This window comes from Pleurodeles waltl, chromosome 10 (assembly GCF_031143425.1).
Source record: "Pleurodeles waltl isolate 20211129_DDA chromosome 10, aPleWal1.hap1.20221129, whole genome shotgun sequence".
In the NCBI taxonomy this organism is placed as follows: Eukaryota; Metazoa; Chordata; class Amphibia; order Caudata; family Salamandridae; genus Pleurodeles; species Pleurodeles waltl.
The window spans coordinates 426,571,108-426,598,961 of NC_090449.1; the positions used below are offsets into that span (position 1 = coordinate 426,571,108).

A 27,854-nucleotide genomic window follows, 5' to 3' on the forward strand; every position below is an offset into this window, starting at 1 on the left:
CAGGGGTATCCTCATCAAAGTCATAAACAACCCACCCTCCTCCCCGGACACACGTCTACTGGAAGTGCAGGACAGACAGTATTTTGATTCAATTATACAAACTGTCACCGTAAAAAGAACTGACCTAACTGTGAACCAACTGTCACCTTTCCTTCACCCCTGAGGCATGGTGGGATACTGGAGGTGCTCAGGGTCTTAAAGGCACAGTGCCAAAGTTTTTATGGTTCTCCTGTGTTAACCTACATGCAGCCTATTGGCTAAGAATGCTTCATTGTTTTTCAATGCAGTTTTCTCTATTTTTTTCACTAGAGTTTGCTACTGCTTACTTCCCCAAGCCTAATTTTAGGAGCTTGGGTACTTATTTATGCTCTATTGTAGTATTTAAAAATAAAAAATAAAAAAAAACTTCATAGAAATAAAGCATTTTAGCCTGTTTTTAACATGATAGCCTGCATGACTGTGTGTTACACATGTATAATGTGTATATATTTTATATATGCTCCGGGGTCCCCGCACAAGGGCGGGAATATTCAATGTTTATGACTTTGATGAGGATACCCCTGGAAGAGAACTAGGATTTACAGGTAAGTAACTTATCCATATGGTAATATTCATCACAGCAGTGTATACAATAATAGCAGAAACACCTGAGTTACTAGCATGGGAGGTCCAATTACCTAAAGATTTTATTTTCCAGCAACAAGGACAATATTCTTGGATACCTGACAATGAGTTGATATTACAAATATAGGCATTAGAGATAACACCAACTTATGGCACTCTGCTAGCAAGTGTTTATAACCATGTCTTTTGGGTATATATTATATTCATTGGGCCAGGTAAAATAGTTGGGGAAATACTGAATGATCTGCTGTTTGATGATGGTTTTATGAAAACAATTGTAGTCTTTCAGGATGACATACCGTTGAGAACAGTATTGGAATTAAGGACACCCACATTAGAACGGCTTTTGATTCTGTCAGAGATGTAGATCTTTCCCAAGTACCAGGCATCTTGTGGACTAAGGGTCCCCATGATGTAGGTCTTATTCATAATGCTACTCCATTTAGAATTACACTGAAGGAAGGTGATATACTACAGAGCGTGAGACTGTATCCTCTTTCTAAAGAAGCAGAAGAGGTCATCACCCCCTACTAGACAGATGTTACCAGAAGAAGAAGTAATTTACCTTGGAGGGTCTCCTTGTACTACTTCTATTTATCCGCTTAAGAAATCTAAGAGTAATACTTGGCGTATAGTTGAAGACCTGCACCCTTTGAATGATTTATTAGTACCAGAATTTCCACTTGTTCCCGAACCTTCCATCGTTTTAATAAATATGTGTCAGGATGCTTAATATTTCTGTTATAGATCTCCAGAATGTTTTTTTTTAACATCCCTCTTCATCCAGATAACAATTATTTGACAGCGTATTCCTATTGCCCGACTCAGTATTTCTATTTTTCTTTACCTCAAGAGTATTGTAAGTTCCCTAGCGTTTTTAACAGAGTGGTGAAAAATAATCTGTCAGACTTCCAGTGTGGCAGTACCTTGTTGCAGTATCGTGATGACATATTCATTTGCAGTCCTACAGAACAATAGTGTAGAAAAGATTCATATCTCTCTTGGTTGCTCTTGTACATAGAGTATACAAGGTAGAAAAAGACAAAGTTCAGCATTGTCAGGAAGAGGTCCGTTACTTAGGACGATTACTTTCCGCTTCTGACTGACAAGTAACTCCTGAAAGAGCAGCATCTTTACGTCAAATGACTGAGCTAGAAACTGTTAAAGGAATGCAGAAGTTTCTTGGCCTCTGTAACTATGGCCCTCATTATGACATTGGCGGTCAGCTGACCGCCACACCAGTGATGGCGGTAGTACCGTCACCAGGCTGGCGGTGAAGACTGCCAAATTATGACCATGGCGGTGATCCCTCCCATATACAGTTAATGTACCACCTGAACCGCCAGTGTGGTCCAGCCACGGAGCATGGCGGTTCCCATCTTCCTGCTGGCGGAACACCATTCCCCGCCCACCATAATATGACATGGCACACTGCCAGGATTTCTGGGGTGGGACAACTGCCACCAAAAGTCTGGCAGAAACAAATCATATAAAGGAGACACTCACTTTCAGGGACACTGAGGAGTCCGCGGCCGCCATGGAACCCAAACTGGAAGCCCTGCTGATGCTGTACCACGCGATGGCAGTCCAGGAGCAGCAACGCTGCTGACGACTGTGAGTACAGCCGCCTACCACACAAGGGAGGGAGCGGAGAGTGATACACCTACACATACAACACACACACACACCACACACCAAGAACAATCTGCTGAGAAAACCAACAACAACATAACCCAGAAGTAATGAAAGCCTGGACACATACCTTTGGTCCAACCACTGTATTCCTGTGGGAATAGTGACTACATTAAAATCACAACAACTATATACACAAAGAGCCGTTGGCAAGTCCAATGTACAGAAAAAGCCACAGGGCAACGTACGAGGTCCAACTTGACTCCTGAGAGCCCACTCCACTGGGCAGGACATCATGATTGAAGTCAGGCACCCCAAGGGGCAGGTGGGAGGTGGGGGTGGGGATTTTCTTGGGAGAGGGTCCTTGGACTTGGGTTTGGGAGGGGCCGGTTCCTTGCTCTTTTGTTTAGGGGACAGAGAAGTGGGCTTGGAGCGGGGGGTCGGAGTTGTAGTCTTGTGCCCCTTACTGCTACGTTTTGCTGCAGATGGAGGGACATGAGAGGACTGGGAGCTGGAGGTACTGGGCTGGGGGAGCGGGACCTTCCTTTTACGTGCAGGACGGGGAGGGATGAGGGCAAGGCGGGAAAGGAACAGTTTTTTTGGGTACAATGGTGTGGGCTGTTTCGAGAAGGTTTGGGAGTGGAGGTAGAGTGAGTGGCTGTAGGAGGGGTAGGTGTGCTGGACTAAGTTGCAGGTGCATGTACAGTATGCGTGTGAGGTGGATGGCTGTTGAGTGAGTGGGAGTGTTTGTGTTTTTGGAGTGGGATAGACAGGGTGGGAGAGTACAAACAGGTCATGTGCATGTATGTTGTGGTGGTGTCTGCAAGTGAGGTGGGTGTGCTGCATGTGGTTGTGATGATGGTGGTGGTGACTGTGAATGGGGTGCTAGTCTCTGTGTCTGCTGTTGTGGCTGTGGGCAAGGCTGTACCAGTGGCAGGTTCTGGGACTGATAAAGCAGTGCTTGCAGGTGTGAGTGCTGATGTGACTGAGGGAGGAGGAGGATGGGGAGACAGTGGTGACTGTGGCTTTTGTTGTATATGCACCTGGGTGTTGGCTGTGTGTGTGCTCGTGTGTAATCTGTGGTGCCTGTGCTTCTCTTTGCGAGTCGTATCTGTTACCTTGGGTGCATGCTGGTCTGATTGTGTGCTTGGGATGGGTGGTGGGAGAAAGCTTTGGGCCTGGGAACAGGTAGTTGGAGGGGAGATGGAAGAACCAGGGACACTGGCTGCTGTCAAAGAGGAGGCTAGAGCCTGAAACGATCTCTGTAGGGCAGCCAAGCCACTGTGAATGTCCTTTAGGTAGGCATTGCATTCCTGCATCTGGGATGCCAGCCCCTGGATGGCATTCACTATAGTTGACTACCCTACAGAGATGGATCTCAGGAGGTAATAGCCTCCTCAGTGAGGACAGCAGGGCTGACTGGGGCAGGGTCTGAGGTGCCTGGGGTGAAGGAGACAACCACCCTCCTGGGTGAGTGGGCACTGGCACCTGGGTAGGGGGCCACTGGGAGGGCGATGCAGGTATGGGGGGTGGCAGAAGATGACGTAGCTGGTGTGGTCCCAGAGGGGTCCGCCACCACCAGGGATCTTCCATCAGAGGAGAAATCGGAGTCAGTTGTATCGGCTCCTGTCTCCCCTGCAGTGCACCCCTTGCCCTCCAACCCACTGGCCCCCTCGGCGTCAGTGGACTCTGCCTTCTGGGTCCAGCGGGCTGCAGCTCCCCCACTCACCGGTGCCGCTGCTCCTTCGCCGGATGATGCTAATGCACACAAGGCTAGGGGAAGAAAAGGAGGGACAATGCGAGAGAAAGAAAGGGATCACAGGGTCAACAACAGCACATAAGACATACACATCATAATGACTCACAGCTAATTAACACTATGCAGTGCCAACCACAGCACCACACCATTGCCTGGGAACTGCAGCAGAAATGGGCTCAAACTCTACCATCTGCACACCTACTGGGACCCACTAAGCTATGTCTGCCATGGTATGCAACTACCTGTCAATACCAAATGTGCATACCACTCTTCATTGCTAAGCAGGACTCTGCAACAAGATTAGCTAAACAGGCATATTGGGCCATCCACTGACTAGAACCTTGCACCCATACAACATGGCAGCCATCAAGCAAGAATTCCACACGGTGTGTACTCACCCCCCTTGTGTCTGCTGTGCTGCCCTCAGGCTCCCATCCCACTCAGGATTGCCCACCGCCAGTATGCGGGCCATTAGTGGGTTAGGGTCTGACGGGCACCCCTCCCTCATTGGGAGGATGTCCCCAGCTGGGCCTCCGCATTCTTCCGGGTGCAGCGTCGCAGGTCCTCCCACCTTCTTCTGCAGTGGGTGCTTCGCTGGATATATAACCCCGGGGTCTGCACGTCCTTGGCGATGGCACACCATAACCCTTTCTTCTGATGGACGCTGACCTGCATAGCGAACACAGACAAAAGGACACCATGAAATTTACACTCCATTCTGTTACAGCAGTGGCTCACATACTGCATGGATCCCACATTAACCTCACACATTACTTGTTCCTCTGCGTACACATTGCATGCTGCAAAATTACAATCTCCAATTAACACACTGGCAGCACACACATACATATACATAGAGCCATGTCGTACCCAAAGTACCCAAAAGGGGCTCACCTGTTGATCTGGAGGCCCATACAACTTCCCACACAAGGGTAGGACCCTATCCACAAGCTTCTCCAGCTCCTTCGATGTGAAGGCGGGGCCCTATCCCATGTAGCACAGGTGCCATCACGCGTTCCAGACACCGGACACAGCAGCACACGCAGTTAAGGTATGAATGTGTTGAGATTCAGGAATCGAGTGAAGTGGGATAGAGAAAATGTTGGTCACGTCTGCGGCGATGAACACTGTCACCGCCGGCGGTGATCATCATTGGTTCCTGTGCTCCATAGACTTCCGTGTTAACCAATGAGGAGTTGCACAGTGGCGCAGACCGCCTTCCGCCATGATGCCGAACGCCGGCGGAGTGAGGTCACTTCCACCTATCCCTGCATACAGGACAGGCCGTTGTCAATTCATAATGCTGGTACTCATGGCAGTCTATTTAATGTGTGTCATAGGTACCAATGGTGGACACCAAGATAATTCCAGTCCTCTACATACTTTGGTATAAATCTAGACTCTGGCACTCAAATGAGATCTCATTTCAGTGCACTACTTGCAGATGAGTAGTTGCAGAACATGTGAAATGGGATGCTACTAATCACAATACACTACTCAGACTACATCAGTGAGACACAATGCCCAATTAAAAGTATTGCTATTTTTAGGACACCAGTGCAAATTACAATCATTGTTGGAGTATATCGGATGTGACTGCTCTGTGTCCTGTGACATTGTGTGCCCTTCCTCCATGCATTCACACATATCTCATGTTTGATTTACTTAGATACCAACCACTGTGGAGGAGGAGGCAAGCACCTGTGTACAGACCCCTAGTGGACTTGGCTACGCTGGAGGAACAGCACATCATAATGACCTATTGCCTGGACCGGCCCACAATTACCGAACTGTGTTGTCAATTGGAGCCAGATTTGATGCCTGCCATCCATAGCACTGTAGTAATACTCCCTTGAGTGTACATGTTCTGTCAGTGCTCCACTTCTGGGCAAGTGGTTCTTACCAGGAGACTGTGGGCTTGGCAGCAGGAATGTGACAACCAATGTTGTTGAATGTGCTTAACAGAGTTTTGGCTGCCTTTTTGAAACATATGAGCAGCTATATCTCATTCCCCCAGAGTGAAGATTTGCCCACTATGAAGGCTGCATTCTACACCATGGGACACGTACCACATGTGATTGGGACCATTGACGGGACCCATATTGCCTAGGTCCCTCCTAGGACAAATGACCTGGCCTACAGGAATAGGAAGAGTTACCACTCAATCAATGTCCATATGGTGTGCCTTGCAGATCAATACATCTCCCACGTTACTGCCAAGTTCCCTGGATCTGTGCATGATGCCTATGTATTGAGGAATAGCAGTGTCCCACAGGTGATGGGAGGGAGGGAGAGAGAGAGAGAGAGAAAAAAAAAATCATAGGTGAGCTTGAGTTTTCACACAATGTATGTCCCTGTATGCCACCTGAAGTTGTACTCTGTGCTATTGTTCATGAGTAATGTGTGTCTCTCACTACTTCAAGGTGACTCAGGCTACCCAAACCTGTCCTGGCTGTTGACCACAGTAAGGAATCTGAGGACGGGCAGAATATTGGTACAGTGAAGCACATGGGCGTACCAGAAGGATAATTGAACGTACTTTTGGGCTACTGAAAGCCAGGTTTCGGTGCCTCCATTTTGGATCCTTAATCTATGCCCCTGTAAAGGTCTGCCAGATAGTGGTGACTTGCTGCATGCTGCACAATTTGGCCCACAGGCGCCATGTGCCATTCCTGAAGGAGGAGAGGGGAGATAATGCACCTGTGGCAGCAGCAGACACTGAAGACAGTGATGAGGAGGAGGAGGAGGAGAATGTGGACAACAGGACACATCGGATACAGCAGTACTTCCAATGAAAGTCAGGTAAGACAGAACTTCTGTTCATACCTTCATTACAGTTAAGTGCTGTGTGGCTGCTGAGTTGTGCCAAGCACAAATGTGTGCATTATGTGACCTGACACTGTTCCTTCTGTGGTCAGTTGTGACATTGTTATGGTGATCGTGAAGAAGCTTATTCTGCCCAAGCAATGTGTCAGTAGTTCAGCTTTCTCAGATACAAGCCTACATCAAACTGTGTCCTCATCCCATACAGTACTTACCATATGTCGATAGGAATGTCATTTGACTTATAATGTGCACACAACCGCTCTGTGACTTCAATTTCCCTGACAATGTGACCCTGACTAGGTGGTCCAGATGAGAGATTGACATACTGACAACATGGCATAGCTGAAAATGTGGCATCTTAGTTGAGGGCCTGAAATGGGTTGTGTCTCCTCACTTGTGGTGTTAGGAATCAATTGCTGTGCAAATTACAGAGTAGAAATGGCCAGCTGAATGTTGGCTGTTATGTTAAAGGGACTCATTTTGCGTGGTTTTCCTTTACTTCTCACTAATGCTTTCCCTTTTCGCAGATGTTGGTGTGGTCACAACTGTGAACTAATGTGATGACTACAGACTGCTTTACACATTTGGTGGATGGATTCAACGGGATATTTACACAGGATAATGCAGATCAAGACATTGCATATTGTTGTTAATAAAGCACAAAACAGTTCAGTTGTGTTCAAGGGTGTTTATTGAAGTGACAAAAAAGGAAGGTATAGTGCAATAGTGTGGGGAGATGGTGGCCAAAATCTTCAGTGTAGTGGCCCAGTTGGTTTGTAGCACAGGTCCAGTATCCATGGGGCCATAGGGAAAGTAGCAATGGCAGCTCCAAAGTGAACAAGGTGTCTCAGTGGCACACAAGGGAGACATTCAGGAGGGACTCATTTCCTGGAGGTGGATTGGGTCTTGGCGACAGTCTCTGGTGTCTGTCTAGGTCACAGGGAACATTTGCGGGTGGTTCTTCAGCTGCAGAGGGATGGGTGCTGGTGGCTTGTGAGTCTTGTGGCTGGTCCCCCTGTCCACCAGCTGCAGCAGATGTTTTTGATGGCTGGTGAGTACACTGACTAGTGGAAGGGGCCCACTGGTGTGTTGTATACTCACACATGATGTTGGCCATGTCACCCAGCACCCCCGCAATGGAGGCCATGTTGACATTTAAGGCCTGCAACTGCTGCATGACCTTCTGGTGGTCTTCCCCCTGCAGCCACTGGTTCTCCTGCAAGATGGTTATCACCTGGCCCATCCTGTCCTGGGATTTCTGGTAGGCTCCCTCCCAGGACATGTGTAAGTGCCTCCTGGGCAGTCTGTTCCCTGGGTTGGCCCTCCCCTTGGTGCACAGCTACCATCACATTGGCCCTGGCCCCCTTTGCCTGTGTCCCCTGAACTGTGTACCCACTCCCAATGATACCTTAGCCTTCATCGTCTTGCCTGTGTGATGTTGATTCAGGTCCCTGTACAGGTGGGCACACTGTTGATCAACGTGTCCTGGGACAGAGCTTTGGGGACCTTGGGTGGCTGCTGTGGTGTTGGATTGGGATGGGGAGGGGCCCTGTGATGGGCCGGGTGTTGGCTGTGGAACCAGACTGACCAGTGGCCCAGATGGGCCAGGGAGATCATCCAGATCAAGACATCCAGAGTTGCTGTCATCACTGAGGGCTTCTTCTGGTGGAGCACTGGGTTGCTGTGGCACTTGCTCGCCGCTGCCATTGGCTGGGGTACCTGTGGCCATGTAAAAGATTTGTTACAGTCATTGTCAGTTAAATATTCAGCATTTCTGACTTTCCCTATGGGATGGGTGTTGTCCTTCCACCTTTGATTAGGCGATGGTGATGGATTGTGGGATTGGTAATGCTACATGCTGCTCAAGCATTACTGTTGTGTGTGCATGCAGAGCTGGGAGGGGTGTGCGTGCAGTGGTTTGGGCATGCAGGGGTACACAGATGAGGGTTGTTATAGGGGTGGTTCTCTGTATGGGACAGAGTGGGTAGTAGAGAGTCGGGGTCAGGGGGTGACATGCCAGGCAGCTATCATTGGTGGTAATGGTAATGGTGACTTACCAGTGTCTATCCCACCAGTGATTCCAGTGGAGGAGGTGAGGGGCCACCGCCAGTCTTCATGATGGCAAGATGGTGCCTGGAGGCCACTGCACGCATCTTCCCCCGTAGGTCATTCCACCTCTTTCTTATGTTGTCCCTTGTGCGTGGATAGGTTCCCACAGAGTTCACCTTGTCCATGATCCTCTGCCATAGCTCCATCTTCCTGGCAATGGATATCTGCTGGACCTGTGCCCCGAACAGCTGTGGTTCTACCCTGACGATTTCTTCTACCATCACCTGCAACTCCTCATCAGTAAAACAGGGGTTCTTCTCTGGGGACATGCCTATTGTGTAGTGTGTGTGTTGTGCAGAGGGTGTTTGATGTTGAGGTGTGGTGTGTGATGCGTGACAATGGATATCTGCTGGACCTGTGCCCCTAACAGCTGTGGTTCAACCTGATGATTTCTTCTACCATCATCCGCAAATCCTCATCAGTGAAACGGGGGTTCTTCTTTGGGGACATGCCTATTGTGTAGTGGGTGTATTGTGCAGAGGGAGTTAGGTGTTGAGGTGTGGTGTGTGATGTGTGACGGCTGTATAGGTGGCTATGGTTTCTGTGTGCAGTTCTGTAAATGTTTGGGCTGGCAAGGTGTAGCAGTATTTTCGTGTTTGCAAAGAATTGTGGGTTGTGTGGGGGGGGGTGTTTTATAGTGCTGTTGGTGGGTGAGTACAGTGTGTGTGTATATGTGTCAGGTGTGGGTTTTTCGATCTGGCCAATGTTGCCTTCTGTTGGTGTGGAGTTGCCAGATCTACCACGGTAGTCTGCACCGCCAATGGATGACCGCCGTTGAATTTCCCCTTTGGGGATTCGTGGTCCATAATTTGGATGGTGGTGTGTTGCTGGAGTAGCAGGGAGGGTGGTGGGTCCGACAGTTTTTCACCTCCGTTGGGTCTGGCGGAATTGTTGTTGTGACTGGTTTCTGTCGGTTTTGTGTTTGTGTGTCATAATGTGGCAGGCGAATTGCCACCTCCGTGGCGGTCTGTTGGCGGCCGTCACCACGGCAATCTTGAGGAAAGACCGCCAATGTCATAATGAGGGCCTGTGTGACACAATGGGTTTTTGATTACAGCAGTTTAATAGTGCCTTTGCTGGCTTCTATTAAACAGGCAAAAGTCTGAAATTATAAGATAACATGGGCACCAGAAAAGAGGGAGACTTTCCTAAAATTGAAGACTGAGATAATAAATGCCCAGTTTTGGGGATTCCTAACTATACCAAGGAGTTTTATCTCTTTTGTCATTGTAATTAACAAGTTATCACAGCTGTCCTTACGCAGAATTAAACCTTAGGACACAAACCCTCTGCATATTTTACCGAACAGTTGGATTCAGGGATGAGAGGAGATTATCCTTGCAAGCAAGCTCTGCCCACTGCAGCCTTTGCAGTGCAGAAGAGCACCCATTGTTATGGGGGCACCTTTGACGCTGTATGCAGAACATGCAGTGTCTGCCATCATTCAGGAGGCTAAGACTACTCCAACTACACTGAGTGTCACGATATGAGGTTGTACTGTCCCTGCAATCTTTGAAGGATGATGCACATGGCTGTGCAACGTATATCCCTAATAATGAATCTAGTCACGCAACAGAGTATCCTGTTAATGGTAGTATTGTATATTTGTTGATGTTTCCTCTACTATTGATCAGGATACAGGAGTGAGACACACTGGTGCAGCAGTAGTCCGAGCACAACAGCAGGATTCTTCAGACACACTCCACATAGCAAAGCAATTAACACTAGCAGCACATTATTTTGCACAAGCAGAAGAGTTGATAGCGCCTCTTCGGCAAGGAGCAGGAAAAGTCATGACAATATATTCAGATTTGGCTTATGTAACTACCACTGTACATTCTAGCATTGCGAGATGAAGCAGGAGAGGTTTCCTCAAGTCAGATGGAAGTCCTGTTATGCAAAGGAATCTATTAGAGGCTTAAATAGAGGCACTTGAGTTACCACAGGCAGTGGCAGTTGTGAAGTGTGTAACACATACAAATGGACACATTTTTGTGTCATGAGGAAATGCACTAGGAAATTTGGCCAATTAAAGATGCAGCTAGGACCCCCCCACACACACACACACAACCTGTATCATTAGGTTCACAACATGTCACTGTTTTGGTGGCCCAGACTGCCTTGCCATTTGAGTCTACACTAACACTGACAATGTCAGGACTTATTATGCTGAAACAGCAAGGTTATATGTTTGAGAGTTGCAGGAAGCTGTTCCACCACATGAGAAACCGTTATGGGAGACTAGAGAATGCTCCCAGTCAGGGGATGAATGGGTTTAGAGGCAAATATCTACAGAAAAACCAGTGATGACTCAGGCTTTATTTATGACAGCTCTTGATCAATTGCATTTAACAGCCCACATCTCAAGAGATCATTTGTCCATGCAAATACAACAAGATTGGTTTGTTCCCAACTTACATAATATGCTTACCATGTACTTTCATAATTGTACTGTTTGTCAACAATTCTCTCCAAATCCCACGTTGAAGGTGATAAATTCTACCATTCCACAACCACAAAGTCCTTTTAAAGCTTTCCATCTTGACTTTGTGGACATGTTAGAAAGGTGTAACAACTATCTGTATCTCATAGTTATATAATTTGTGCTTTTTCTCGATGAATTGATGCAGGACCGTGTGTCCTTTGTGATGCTAAGTCAGCTGCTGCTTTTCTGATCCCTGAGGTGATTCCCAGCTGGCGAATGCCAGAAGATATAAGATCTGACAATAGCACACACTTTGTTAATAAAATCTCACAACAACGATAGTGATAAAACAGAAACTGTCTTCTGTTTATCGTCCCTGGAACAGTGGCATTGTTGAGCACCTTAATGGCCTGTTGAAGATTAAGATCAGCAAGCTGTGTGCCATGTTGCATAAGAAGTGGTTGTATTGTTTAAAATTGGTGCTCTTCTCCCCTAGGAACACACTTAGTTCTGATCATCACCTGACACCTCATCAGATAGTGACAGAGGACCTATGAATGCGCAAATACCTGCCACCAAAAGTAAGGTACACAGAGAAAGTACAGCTGAAATCTTGAATGATGAAATGCATGTTTATCTCTCTGAATTAACCAAAGTCGCAAAGTTCATTTTCAAACAGGTAACCAAAGCAAAGGAGAAGTGCACCACCGCTGTGGTTGACCTCCCAGTTGTGCACTTAGGCAGTACAGTTTTTGTCAGAATTGTTTTTACAGAATTGGAGACAGCCAAAGTTCAGTGGACCTTTCACCATGACAATGACTATTCCCCACTACCCTCAAGATGGATGGCAGGAAGCATTGGATTTATTTATCCAACAGTTGATTGATTCCCTGCATCACACCAAAAACCACCAGCGATCTAAATGGAACAAGAGGGGAGAAGAAGATTGTGACCATAAAAAAACCCCTCCACCTGTGCCTTTGGACAGTTTTCCGCTTTTGGACAATTTTTTTTTTTAATCAGCAAAACAAAAGTTATGTATTTTTGTTTTCTTTTCCCTTTTTTGTTTCTTATTACTGTCACTTCTACTATTGCTCTTTCATAGTAATATATAACATTTATTCTAGCTCTACTAGTTCCATCACACACCGACAAAGAGAACTCTCTACATATGAAGATGTGTCCCAGAGTATTTATACCCAATTATTAGATAGCATGTGGTAACGGCACATGTCAGATACAGGTTCAGAGAGTACCAATGAATCATGTTTTGTTTGCTCTTTAATTCCTCATGCCACAGGCTCAGATAGGTCATATTCAAATAAGGAAGTTCCCACAAGCACAGCTCTGTCTTTTACAACTCTACATGTGTAGGATTAAGGCACAAATGCAGCCAATGCATGTTAGGGTAGTACAGTTTCACAAAATATAACTCTTCAGCAGACGTTTTATACACCTTTACAGATAGACAGGACATTAAGGATGACAAATTACGAATGAAGAAAACAGGTTGTCCTATATGCAGTATGGATACAAATGGTCCTAGTTTTAGTGTTTTTGGGAGTAACACGCCCGCCCACTGAGTATAGTAGTATGTTACATCATCACAGAAGGAGAAGAACTGCACAGTATTATGGCACTTGGAATGATGTTCCCCAAGAGTACTGGTTATATAATGATGTGCATTTGTTCGTTGGAAGTATTCTGCCATTTGTTCAGGCAAAGACAACTGCTTGATGGCTACAGATAACTTGATGGGAACATATGAATCTATAAATACTATGAAAGAAGAATTTATTGCTATAAAGGAAGAACTTTGTGCTATGAGAATGATGATAATATAGCACCATTACGTTTTTGACCTTATGATAGCCATGGAAGGAGGGGTATGTGCAAAGATTGGGACTGCTTGTTGTACTTATGTCCCAGCAGATGATGCGGACATTGGAACTTTGTCAGAGGTCATAATCTACAGAAGAAAATAAAATGAAGGAGGTGCCCCAAATAATTGGCTTTGTGGGTGGTTGTCTTTACTGCTATCCTGGATGTGGGGACTGTTGGGAGCCTTGCTCCAGTTCTTGTGGTCCTGTTATTGATATGTTTTAGTATTCAATTAATTTTAGCATGTTGCAGAAAGATCAGTACAAAGGCGGGAGGGATGTTTCCAGTTAAGACACCAACACGAATAGTAGATGCTCAGTGCAATATATATTACCTAGTGCCAATTGGCAAGTGCAGACCATGGTTTAGATGCAGTAGTTGAAATAGCAACTAGAGGTGGGAATGTTGGAGAGGAAATGAAATGCGAAGAAAAAACACTATATCAGACATCGGTAGAAAACTATATAAAAGCATATGTGGTGAATGAGCAGTGTAGGCGTTAAATTTGTTGTGATGCTAGAGAGGTGAAGAGTTCACTAGAAAATAGAATGCATGATCAGCAAGGAAAATCTATGTTTGCAAGCTTGAAGGAATTTATGGTCTTAGCACACAGGCACATATTCTGTTGTCCCAGTTCATTAAAAACATGATTGAAGAATAGTAGAAGGAGACTGAATTAGCCAAGGGTACACAGAATCTGATGATAGATCTTGGGAGCAGAGCAATAAAACATGCATGCAAATACACATGCATTCAATAGTAGTGAATAGTTAGTTTGTTAAGCATTGCTAGAACTGCAGTAAAGAATATATTAAGTAGTAGGTTAAAGGTTTTGAGGCACCGGTGATGTGCAGTTTTTTGTAATAAACATGTAACTGCTAATTAACTTATTATGTGACCTTTTATAATAAGCATTGTTCACGTTGCTATATAAGTGGCTGCCTGTGAAGCAGCAAATTGAGACCAGCTATTTACCTGTATGGAGATAGCTACTCTCCCTACCGCGTCAGTAAAAAGCTGTGTTTGCCTTGACGAGAGGAGTCTTGTTTTTTTTTTTTTCATATTAAGTTTCCCTACAACAGTGTTTTGGTAATGCCAGACCTGCAGACTTGAGCCCAAACTTGCAAGCACTAAGTGGTGTTCGATCATATTATGCTTTATTCATTCTAGGCACTATAGATCCTTGGCTGGCCGCGTAAAGTGCTTACCTTCTATATTCTTTTTGAGTGTGCGAGAAAACTTGTAAAACACAAAACTGCTTAGTTAAAATATACTTACTTATCACTAACCTAGCACCATTCTGTACAAACGTATCTGAAGACCAGCAGCCCCCAAAGGGGATGCATTTTATGCAGATTGCCAGGGATTTCCAGTGTCTGGAGACAAAGTAGAAGTGTAATGCTTCAATCGAGTGCCATTATCATGGGAACCAACATCTCAGCCAACTGGCAATGTCACACTGCACATCAAGGCTTCTGACAAGAGACTGAGGTAGTGCTGCTCTCTGATGGCACTGTATGGTGCTAGTGCACCGTCATATTCTCAGTCACGGGGCATTTCTAGCGGCTCAGATCCACATTCTTTTCATAGATGCTGTTCCCAAGGCTGTCACGATCTGCCACAGCAGTGAACTCCACCCAGGATTCTCTTCCATTCATTGACCCATCCATCTGCCAGATGTTGTGCTACTAGTTGGTTCATAAAACATGCATTATGCAGGGTTTGCACCACAGTCGTTAGAGTCCTTAGGTATGTTCGGTAGCTGTAATATTATTTAATTCAAAGACCTGTTTTGTCCATTTTAGAAGGATGATAGGCTGAGCCAGGCTGGATCGGCTTCATCATGATCATGTCATTTTTACAGCACCTAATTAACATAGTTACACAAGCTCTTGCGAACCTAAGAGCCTCACGATCTACATTGATCTGTGCAGCACATGCACCAACCTGCTGATCTTTCTTTGGTGGTTCTTTTGAATGACCCCCTGGGTCCACGCATGATCTGTACCTTTGTCATGCTTTGTATGTTTTAGCCCCATCTGGAGCAACTGCAGTACCCAAATATTTAATGGATTTTTCTGTACAATGGGTGGATTTCCCCCCGTATTAAAGTGGGCCTCTATAGGAGTTGTTCTGGACAAAATTTATCCTGAACTCACGCTGTCTCTCGGGGCACTGGGAGGAGTGTGTATGACTTTGTGTGTGGTGCGGGAGGTGGGGTTCAGCCCAGCTCCTTGAGGTGCAGTGCTCTCTGCTCCTTACACCGGGTGAGAGGCTGCGCCACTAATGATAGTTGAGGCTCTTAATTGGATGATTATGCTCGCACAGGAGCTGTTCTGGTTAAGACTGCCCTGGAATGTGATACTCTGCTGATTTAAGAGTAAATTATTCTGTCTGGATAAACAGATAAGACAGACAGGCAAGTGGGTTAAAGGGTTGAGGGTTGAATCAATAAATGTGACAAGGCAGGAGATAAGCGAATATTACAGGCAGTGAAAAAAAGAGCAGGTGTGGTCAGTGATACTAGAGAGGGTGGTTTGTCATCTCAGTTTCTTTCTGTTTCGCTCATACCTTGTTCGACCCTGTAGAGAAATCCAAATGCAGGATTAGTTTCTGTGGTGCCTGTTTACTCTTCGCTGTTTCTCTGGGGTTGCTTCACCACACTGCCTAATTAACCTGTTTGGGTAGACATTTTGTGCAAAACTGTGGACCTTTGTTGGATAAGCTGGTAGGTGAAGTTCCGGTCTGGCCCAGTCACTCACACAGATACTGATACACATACACAGCCACTCAGACACCTGCTCACAGACCCATACAGCTACTCTCACATCCGCTCTCAGACTCACACAGCCACTCACACACCCACATAACGGCTCACACACCTACTCCCAGACCCAAACAGCCACTCTCACACCTATTCCCAGGCCCATACAACCACTCACACACCCATCACAGACGCATAGAGCCACTCACAGACCTAGTCACCAACCCATACAGCTACTCACACACCCACTCAGTTTTTTTGCAGGTACTCAGACAGCCATTCACAGCCCCATACAAAGACCCATACAGACACTCACACATCCACTCAGACACCCACTCACACACCCACTCACACACCCATACATTCACTCACACACCCATATAACCACGCATACAGCCAACCACAGACCCATCCACACATTAGACAGACTGCCACCGACCAGGATGGCAGTGGTATATTTTTTAAATAATATTTGATTAGAGTGTTAATTTAAACTGCTATGTTTATAATATCAATGAATTTTGAGTTTTATGTATCGTAGATACTAAGCAGATTATGGTTGATTCTGATCGATGAACACCCATATTCTGTATAAATACAAGGAAAGTATTATGAAATTTGTACAGGTTAAGATGGCCGCCACAGTGATCTTATGGGCCATTGAGGGCTAAGTCAATGAGTGCATCTATCCTGTTGATGAATTAACCTTGCTTCACCAATTAAATTAACTTCTGTATTTAAACGGCAAGAGAATGCAGGCTGCTTTGACATTGATAAAGGTTGAGCGCCAAAATGCGTTTGTCAAAGCTTTCTCATTGTTTGATGTGTTAATATGTTGTGGGATTTGCTCTTCGTTACTACACCACTTTGACATCACCTATGGCCTCAAGTGTCTATTCCTGGTATGAAAGGCTGTGATGTGGTTCCCAATCTAGCGATCAGGTTTTCGTTCCAGGAGGTTATTGATGCACTCCAGGGTAGTGCTAGTAATAAAGCCCTGGGCCTGGTTTCCATCCCCATGGATTTGTATAAATCTTGTCCCCAGTTATGGGCACCTGTTCTCTTAAATGTTCTTAATACAGCAGTTACTGTGGGAATTCCTGCCTCCTGGAGAAGGGCTTGTATCATCCCAGTTTTTAAAAAGGGGGATCGGAATGATCCTAAGTCTTATCGCTTCATTTCCCTACTTGATTCTTCTGTGAAGATTTTGGGACGGATCATCTTAAGGCGTATTAAGGTTTGGTTGGCAGAAAAGGACATTTTGAGCCGGGACCAGTACGGATTTAGGGAAGGTCTTGGTATGCGTGAACAGTGCCTTAATCTTCTGATGATGATTGGGAAATATACGCAAGCCAGGAAGGGCACCCTCTATCTTGCCTTTATGGACCTTAGTTGTGCCTTTGACAAGGTAAATCGGTCTATACTGTGAAAAAGGATAAGTCAGTTAGGGATAGATTCTTATATTGTAGAGTTACTCCGGTATCTCCACTCAGGATCGGCTGCAAATGTGAGGGTGGGGATAAACGGGGAATGTTCCGAGGCTTTTAAGCTCACAAACGGCATTCGCCAGGGCTGTGTTTTGGCCCCCACTCTGTTCCTTTTATACACAAATCGATTGTCGGATTTTTTGGTGGAACACTGTAGGGATGTCCCTAAGGTGAATGGCACTAATGTCCCTGTGCTGATGTACGCGGATGATGCGGTCCTCATGGCCCGCACTATGAATGTCCTTCGTAATGTAGTTAGAGCTTATGCCTCTTACATGTCAGGCTTGGGTCTAGAGATTAATTATAAGAAATCACATTTTATGGTATGTGGTAGACCCTTGAGTAGGGTGGGGAGCTAAAGGTTGAACATCAAATTATTTGCAGGGTTCATGAATTCCCATATTTAGGGTTGGTTTTTGACGATAAAGGTTCATGGAAACCCTGTATTGCCAGAAGGAGTATGCTCTTCCATGCCTCAGTTGGTGCCATATTTGATTTTGCTGTAAGAGTAGGAAGTAAACCTATTAAGCCTCTGCTTGAATTCTACAGGCGAAAATGTCTCCCTGTCCTATTGTATGGTGCAGCACTCTGGTGGTATATGGATATCCGAGCCCCCATTGTTGAAGAAAATCGTTTCTGTAGAAGGCTATTGGGTGTTGGTCAAAATACCTCTGGTTTTTGTCTGCATCTAGAACTAAATCTTGAGTTTGTACAAGACACTATTCATCTGGCTCCCCTCTTGCTATGGATCTCGATTTGGAGTAATGAATATGCCACTTTTAATAGAGAGATTTTAAGGGACTGTTTGGCCTATGACAATGTAAAATATATTCCCTGGCTGACGTATATAAGAAAGGCAGCACACGATTTGGGGCGGCTTGACTTGTTTGACACTCCTGAGGGTCTGACTAGCCGTGATAAAAATTGGGTAAAGGATAATTTTTTGAGAATTCAGGGGGCTAAAAGAGAGGGGGAGGCTCTAGCGAAAAAATCGGTCAGGGATTTTGTTATGTTAAAGTTGGGGGTGGGCCCTGAGCCTTATCTCTTAGCGATAAATGATCTGAGGGAAAGAACTCTCATCACTCGATTTGGCTTGGAAATCATTAGAAGTAATATATGTTTCCCATTAGGCCAGTATGGTGAAAAATCTATCAGACCTTGTCCTTGTGACGGGGTGTCCCTGCAGACCATGTCCCATTTTACATTATTCTGTGTCTTTTATGCACCTTTTAGAAGTCGTTTTTTATTACCCTTGTTGAGGCCAAAGGGTTTTGTGCAATATCGTCCTGCTTTTATGTGGTTGCAAATGGCTTCAGATGCATTGGTGTGGAGGGGGTTGGGATTGTTCTTAGGGGAGCCATTACTTGGCGCAGTCATTTAGAGTTTTTTAAAGAATTTTTTACATTGTTATCCTTGGTAATAAGGATTTTATTTGTTTTTAATCTTATGATTATTGCTATATTATTGTTTTATTGCTATCTCGGGTTATATATTGTTGTTTACGTGATCTAAGGGTTGAATTATTTCATACCGAATAAAGTCTTTAACACAAGTTCCATGCAGTTAACCTTGCTTCACCAATTAAAATAACTTCTGTATTTAAACAGCAAGAGAATGCAGGCTGCTTCGACATTGATAAAGGTTGAGCGCCGAAACGCGTTTGTCAAAGCTTTCAATATGTTGTGGGATTTGCTCTTCGTTACTACACCACTTTGGCATCACCTATGGCCTCAAGAGTCTATTCCTGGTAGGAAACATTTTCTAGTTGTTGTGATTCACATTGCAACAGCATTATTAAAACATTTGGATGTTGGGAGCGCCATGAAGACCGTGTAGTGACTCAGGGATTATCATGGTTGGTAAGAGCCTTCTGCACAAACAATCCAAAGTTTGGCTTTCTGTTTCTCTCTTTTTAATTTAGAACACTCTACCAAGAGTGGGTGCAATGTTCTAATAGACTTATAGCCCGTATGTCTTGGGCTATACTGGTTGTTGACAGCCTGCACCTTGGACATATAAATGGAGTTCGGGGCTTTTAACAACCAGTATAACCCATATGAGTGCGCTATGAGGCTATATTAAAACATTGGGATTTTAAGAGCTCCATTGAAGGCAATGGAGCAGTAGCGACCTATAAAACCTGTAATGGGCTCTCTGCTCTCTTATTCTCGTAATCCATAGCCTCTGCATCTCTCTTTCTCTCGCCAGAGCTTGTGGATTATGCAAGGGAAAGCGAGAAGCAGAGCACTCAGCGAGCAGTCGCCTCTTGCTCCTCCTGTTGCTCACGTTGTCAGTGGAGTCTCGGAAGGCAGGAAGGGGAATTCTGCTCCACTTCTGTCTCCCTTGTTTCTGCCAAAAGATGAGTTTGGCCGAGCCTAAGGAGAACTTGGTTGACTGTTGGCCTCTTTCACAGATTTTGCTATGTGCACTCATGCCTGTAACAACCAGGCACACTCAGCAAAAGCTGTCAAAGCGTCTGATGCCTTGATTGCTTGAGGGGTTGTAATCTCCCAGGAGATTTTTTTTTTGTCAGTTACAGCATTCTGCCCTCTTGGGGTGGAATATTCTAAAAGCCTTATAGGCGGCCATAGCAGGCTATACTGACTATTAAAGCCCCCCTCCTTTGTTATAGGGCCTTGCCTTTAGCTCTGACCTAAAATGCTGGAGCAGGCATTTAATGGACGGTATAGCCCTCTATGGTTCATTTTCATCCATGACTGAGTGTCTGTAAACTATGGCATGCTTAGCTAGTACATAAACATGAAAAAGAGTCAATAGAGCCATTTGGTGTGTGTTTGAAAATGTGCTCATCCTATGACTTCTTTTTGCCCAATGTTTGAAGCCTATCTTAGAGTGTATACAACTTTCTTATCGGAATGTAGGTGCCGTATATGACTGCTGTAATCTGGTAAAGTAGACGTGACTTATAGGCTGAAATTGTTCTTGTGCCTGTCTCTTGGAACACCTTTCTTATGTCATCTCATCTCTGAAACAATTTCTTCTTTCCTTTCTGATTGTAGGCACAGCAGAGCCTCACCGACCATCTGTCCTTATATGCTGTGAACACTGTACAAGTCGGTGGTCAGGATAAGTACTTGATAGTAAGTTTCATGACTGGCTACACATTGAGATCAAATGGGGAGCAAACATATTTAAAGACAGTTAGTCTGACTGATTTATAATCATTAATGTCGGAAACTGGTACAATAAATAGGGATTTGCTATAACTATTGATTTAATGGTTATAATAATTAAGGAGCCCTCACAGTCATGTCTATAAATATGAAACTTGAGCAGGTCCCTAAAACCAACCCAGAAATAGCAGAGCATTATGTCATAGACGCTGCTGTAGTGTGACGTATTGATGATATCACTGAGGAATTGAGCTCTTCCAATATTTGAGGACAGTGCTGTAGTTTGGAAGCAGAGTCTTGATACCCTGTAGCCATTCAGGTAGGAGGTAGGTTTTTTTAATGGTTGGCTGTTAGGTTAAAACAACAGTAGGCAGGTCATGGCAGGGATCTATCCTCCCTCCAAGTATCTTTATCTTCTAGCTTCCACTCCACACCTCCAATCAACATTCTGTTACATCATTCTCTACATTCCAGACAACAGCTCAGTCATATAGGGAATGGGGACACACATGATAGTGCACACTTCCCTTTCTTACAAGCAGCCAAACAAATATCATCCATTCCTTTGCTTATACAGTACAGGGACAGCCATTCAGTCACTCTGTCTCCAACATGTCTAGCGTACACATTCACCCAACAAGACATGTTAATCTCTCCAATACCGATGCAGACACACAAAGACAACACAAAGTCACAGAAACTCTGTGACAGGTCAAGGCATCAGTATTCCCACACCTCATGTCAAAGAAATAAAGAAGGCAACAGATAGGTTTTGACTACCGTATACCAAATTTGACTACCATTGCACAGCAGTACAAGAGGTGCAAGTCTTACAACAGCCTCAGACATGAGGCCATACAACCACATGTCTGCACACTCACAATGACACCACCCAACATTTATGCATGCAGGACATGTAATCATGGACTCTCGATCACACGACAGCCAGAATACAGAATCCACTGGCTTCCATTGACAAAGGCTTTCCCCGTCATCCCTAAGTATATACTAAAGGCACGAGCAGTACAACAATGGAAAGTTTAACCTTGCATCACCTCAACCAAAAACTCTCTTGACTATACTCCAACATAAAACCGGTTCTCATAACAACACTTGTACACAGTCTCCTGATGTCCGGAGCACGCTAGTAAACTAAGCAGGTGACACAGACACAGACACTATAAACTCTCACAATTTTCCATCTACCACAAGCAGCAAACCTAACCCAGATGAACAACACGCTCCACCACCCACTCACACTAAAAAGTGCAGCCTTGCTCCCCATCATGCGCAAAACCAAGTCACACTAGTTTACCATACCAACATGACTTAGCGCCATGACTAGGAAAGCACTTAATCATTAGCCCTCTGGAAACTGTACATGAGATTGGAGCCATTTTCTGACCACAAGGATGACAACCTCCAGTAGATGCCTATGAAAATATATTGACACTACACCACTAGTGCAACCCAGCAATACAACCATTCAAAGCAGACCACAACAGAAGGTAAAGAAGTACTCCTGTGCAACACGCTAGATCTACATCAAACACTACCAAACAAGCACCTTACTTCTTGGTGGCTGCAAACTCATCTGTGGAGTGTCAAGGTTCATCTCTCAGCCCCACCCTCTTCAATGCATACATTAGCACTCTGGACACCATCCTCTTCATACATAACATCAAAATTGTCTCCGAAGCTAGCCACACACAACTCATACTCTCCATCTCAGACAAGATCCCCCAACAAAAATACACAAGATCACCGTCTGCATGACCAAAGTTGGTTAGTGGATGAAAGCAAATAGTCTTGGGCTCTACACTTACAAGACAAAAGTAGTGATCTTTGGCACAAACACCTCACCATGGGAATTCAACTTGTGGCCAGCCGAACTCTGACCCACACCCAGCACCCAGGACAGGGAACTTCTGAATAATCAAAAACAAACTGGACATGAAAGCACAAGTCAACCCAATCACTGCATCTTGCTTCTACACTCTGAAGATTCTCAGATAGATATACAGATAGCTCCCAAGCAGCACTAGAAAAGCTGTCACTCATGCCTAGTCACCAGCAAGTTAAAGTATAGGAAACCCCTCTATGCCAGGATCAAGAAACAACTCACTAGAAGACTACAAACCATTCACAACTTGGTACCCAGACTGATCTGCACCCTCCCACACAGAGCTCGCATCACACCACACCTCAGGGAGCTCCACTGGCTCCCGACACATACACCCATTTAAAACTCCCACACATTTTAAAAGCACTACACAACTTAACGCCCCCTCCTACCTGAACAGTCTCAACTTCTTCCACCATACACCTCCTCCTGCACACATCCCAGACATACACAAAAACGAATCAGGACAGGTGCTCTCTTACATCTCTCCTACACTGTGGAACATCCTTCAACTCCACATCAGAGGATCATCCTCCATGACTTCCACAAGGAGCTGAAGACCTGGCTTTTCAAATAACCAACCTACCGTAGGAAGGGCTAAGCACACACACGTGCTCAACGCAAGGATAACTTTACTGTTGTTAGTGCATTTCACAAATATACATAATATAACACTGAGTGACGCTAGGAACTAAATTTCCACCTCACTACTGACGTCTTAAAGGCACATACAATTCCTAAACTAGATTTTGTAAACTAATATATTGTCTGATTTGACACCTATTAGCCACGTTGTATATTGAGGGCATTGAATGATTAACTGCACTTATGCAGCCCACTGAAAGCCTGGGTTCTAGACATTGTTGTGATATTACTTAAGCCACAGTGCATTTGCAACCTACATGAAGAAGAAATACAATTATAACTAATCGAGGAAGTTTCAGTGGATCCGCTATCTGCAAATCTTTCTTTTTTTAGGAGGCTCAACAAAAATTTTTTAGCAAAGGGACTGATGGTCTACGATGAGCCTTAATGCGATGAAGCCGATACTCTCAATTTTAGGCATCCTTATTCACAATTCTAAAGCATGCTACAGGAAAGTGCTTTGCAATCGAATAAAGCCCTTAGGAGCATTTTACATTCTTGTACAAGTCAGTTTATAAAAGAGTATTGTCAGTTGCAAGTGTTCTTATAAATTTTAAACGGGTAAAGACGTGTAAAAACAGTTATGTTTCTGTGCACTCCTTGTGGTATAGTACTAGGAGGTTGGAAGCACAGAAACCCCTGCTTGCTTGAAGTCAGCACATTCTTCTACAATATACTCATGGGGTCTTAGTTGAGGTGTGGGAAATGGTCAAGAAGTAAAATGATTCTTTTTAGGAAGCATAGCTTAAATTCAGCTTCCACCATAAAGGATTTTCACCCTTCGGCTCAAACTTTGTCTAGTAAGGTTGCAAAGTGCTCCATTGTGTACGTAGACCCAAAACGAGGCTGTGAGTGGAGCACGGTCTCCGAACCAGCCTGATACAAATGTTGAATTCAGAACTTTTCCTCGAGCATAGTGCCATCTGACGTGGATTGAGTGTTAAAATTCGTCCAGTGGCCCAAAGGTACTCTTGAAGCTAGCTAGGTGGTGTAATATAGGAACTGGTTGGTTCAAGAGCTGGATGCGTTTGTGTTGCTGAGGAGATTTGTACTTTGCCCTGTCTGGGGCATGGAGAATACAGTGTATTAGCACGGAAGGTGAAACAAGCCCATTTGTAGTCATTTGTAAGTGAGCAGTTAATAATGGTATTTTTTTAGTTTGTGAACATATTTGTTTTTTATTTTTTAGGTTTTCTAAGGGTGAGAATATATTTATTATATAATGCACAATATGTTGCATTTCATAAAAGGGGAATTCTTACTTTTTTATTTCTTCTGATTTCTACATACTCATCACTTGAGTAACGTGTTACATATATTTAAATCCTAACAAATAGATATGAAGTTGCTCGTAAACAATCTTTGAATAGTGACCATATTTTATCGAATTTGCACATCCCTCCCACTTGTTTCGCATAGATTGCCTCTTTCTTCTAGACCAATTATAATTTATTCATCCAATTTTCAAAATGTGTGGATCTTTGGAGACAGTTAAATGTAGTTATAGACCTTGTTTACAATGTTGCTATAAACCACCCTCCCCTTGCTGCCCTGGATGCTAAACCAAGATGCATTGACCCGCCTAATAATATCAAAATTGGATCTGCGATAATCTGAGTAGAAAAACAGTTGCTCAAGAAGGCCCTCTCTTCAAAATTTGAAGACATGTTTTACAGGCCTGAGACCACCTAACACCAAACTCTCAGATACTTTGGTAGCAAGGAATATCCAGGGTGTAGGATCCCATTGGCCTTAGTGATAAAAGGGTGATTTCGGCCGTCATTTGAGATGGGACTGAACCTTCCAACTCAAATGCATTAGTCTTAGAATGTTAGCCACAATGATGTCTTTCACCCCATCCAATGCAGGTTTCATCTGGCTTAGGTACCATGTTCTCTCTGCTTCAGACAAGCTACTAACTGAACATCTTATATATGGCACCCAGCCCCTTGTGCTGACACTTACGTGCCCATCAAGTGAGCTTGTATGAAGTGTAGATCATAGCAGGTCTTCATACTGTTGAGAGTGTATTGTTGCTCACATCAACAGGATCTATTATGGATTGCCCTTGGTTTTACATGGCAGAAGATTGAGGCTAGAGTGCAGCTTCCCCAGACAGTGGACTGTATTGCATGCTTTCCTAAAGCTTAGGAAGGATCCCTATACACTGGAGTGTGGGAAGATGGATAAAGGGCTCCCCTTAGATTTCCTGTGAGAACCTTTTAGTAGGAAATTGCTCTTTCTGTGTTCTGCCATTTGGTTAATGAAAGGGGAATGGTGGTGAGCCAGCAAAGTCTGTTAGAAGGAAGTTTCTAGATGGGGCCTACCCTTAGTTTGTCCCTGAGTACTACTTCAGGAAAGGCAAATGACAGGCAAGTGCAGAGGTTTCATACTTCACTGTGCTGATGTTTTAGATACTCTTGCCGAAGCCATCATAGTTACTGTCTGCTGTCAGACCCATAACCTTTTACATACACTGTGCACTGCAGCCAGAAAATGAAATTTGATAAGGAAGCACCCCAAACTGGTTCCAGAACTTTGGACATTGGATCAACATTCCCACTCTGTAAAATCACTATAAAGGTGGGCCACAAAGCATCCAACATTGTTCTAGTTGTAAGTTCTTTTTGACTAAGGAAGGTAGCACTCTGCCGAGTACTCAATGAGCTAATGTGAACCAGGGCACGTGTCTGTTGGACAGTTGCCTGCAAATCAAGGGACAACACCAAAGGTTTGTGCAACGATCTGGAAAGCTATGGATCTGCCTAATACCTAGAAGCGTGCCTACAGAACAAGGGAAAGAGTGTGCCTGGCCATGCAGAAGGAGTGACTCTCCAGGGGGAGAAGTCCAGCCATGTTCCCAAAGTGTGGGGCACCCAGAAGAGCAACTATCACTGACCTAAGCTACGAGGGCTCTTTTGGCCTCCCTATGTGGTTGACTACCTGAAGCATCATCAACTCCAAGTGACAGCACGGTGTCCAGCATCCCCTCTATGTGACATATGACCTCTTCTGCCATTGTTCTTGATGTGTTGGGAGTCCGAGAAGCCGTCAACAATGCTGTAATGGAGAACCACTATTGGCCTGGAGACCACAACTTCTAAACTTGAGTGACCGCTGTAGAAGCCTGCTGTACTGAGCTTCATTTAGTGTCCCCACCCGAGAGGCAGGGCTGCTGCTTCTGGTCCCTCATCCACTGGCTGAGGCGCTGCCTGAGCAACCGCAAATGGTATCCCATCAGCTCCTGCAGTGGATCACATCCAAGGGAGCGAGTAAAATGAGGCCTGAAAGTAGAAACTAAAAGTGTGCACCTTGGACTCAAGAAGATAATTCCGCACATTAGAAGAACTGATTGCCATCAATAACTCCTTTAGGTGAAGATACAAAACAAACTGACGTGCAGGTTACTGCACAGAGTAGTTGCTCGCACAGCTCAATTGTAATCTTGCATCTGTGTCTGATTCTTACCTATGATCTTTTTCACTGCTGCTAGAACCTGTGGTCTGCTGTGATTCCTTATAAATTTTGCTAGAGCTCCGTAGTTGTTGTTTACAACCCTGAAGCTAAACTCCAATAAATGTGTGCTGTATTTTGTTCCGCTGTGAGGTTAAAGTATTACTTCTTTTTTTTTTAAGATAAGGACTGTGCTGGACAGTGAAATATTGTGTCTAATTTTTGATTGAGTTCTGATCTTCTTCCCCCGCCCCACACACACATACTCCTTGAGAAGCTTCTGACTGCTCACCCTCGCTACCATGCATATGAAGTGCAGAAGGGGTGTACTTGGCCCAGTTTGTAGAGCCATGTAGGCCATACACCAAGACACTAAAGGCAGATGATCGTAATCACCACAGTTGTGGCCAGTAGTAACTGCTTGCTCTGTGAAAAAGGGGTCTCACAGCCTTAGGTACGTGAATTGTTTTTCACATAAGATACAACCAAAATCCACCTCCAAATTTCTGAAATGTTTTGGGATCAGGTGAGATATTTTTTAATCTCAGGAATCTGGAAGCAAATTCTCTTGATAATGCCCTAAAATTCTGGCATCTTTCACGTTGTTTTCTAAGATAGTAGCTACTTTTCCATGTTGAAGCTGGGTGTGGTGAACTAAAAAATTACTTCTCTTTTTTTAAGCATTTAGGAAGAGCCAAATATTGGCCTTTAGTTGGAAGGGGCATTTACATCATCCTCAATCTGGCTGTCATCAACGTAGGACTAAGTGTGTAGTCCAAACCTTTTAATGGGTGACGGGAGAAAAACTGAGAACTTAGAAGATTCTTGTGATAACCCATACTACGCTGCATAAATCGACCAAAAAGAAATCCATTTTCTTCTGCTGTTATCTTCAGAGCTTAAGTCAACTAAAGCAACAGAGAGTTTTTAGGACATTGTTGCCACTGTGGAAACACTTTCTAATAGTAGGTGGCGATCGGTGTAGTAGAATGGTGCTCTACAAGCAAAACGGAGCAATACTGTTAACTTCCTCTAGTCTACAACTCTCTTCAGGTCATGCTATACTGATATCATGGCTTGGTCCCTGGACAGCAACCAAAATGGAGAGGGTGAAACAGCTGGTACTGATGCATATATTTCTGAAGATAAGAACCTCGATCTTATCAATACCCATACTGGCTACAGAAAGTAGGGCAGTTAGGCAATTGTTTT

The 27,854-nt window shown here is 44.6% G+C and overlaps 1 protein-coding gene across 1 annotated transcript in view; it reads left to right on the forward strand.

The window, feature by feature from the left end:
* The window catches only part of RHOT2 (ras homolog family member T2), a 398,937-nt gene that overhangs the window by 316,986 nt on the left and 54,097 nt on the right, over window positions 1-27,854 (forward strand). Inside the window, exon 16 of the mRNA XM_069210682.1 lies at window positions 20,528-20,608. Coding sequence (XP_069066783.1) covers window positions 20,528-20,608 — 81 coding nt within the window. The remainder of the gene's footprint in view (window positions 1-20,527; window positions 20,609-27,854) is intronic.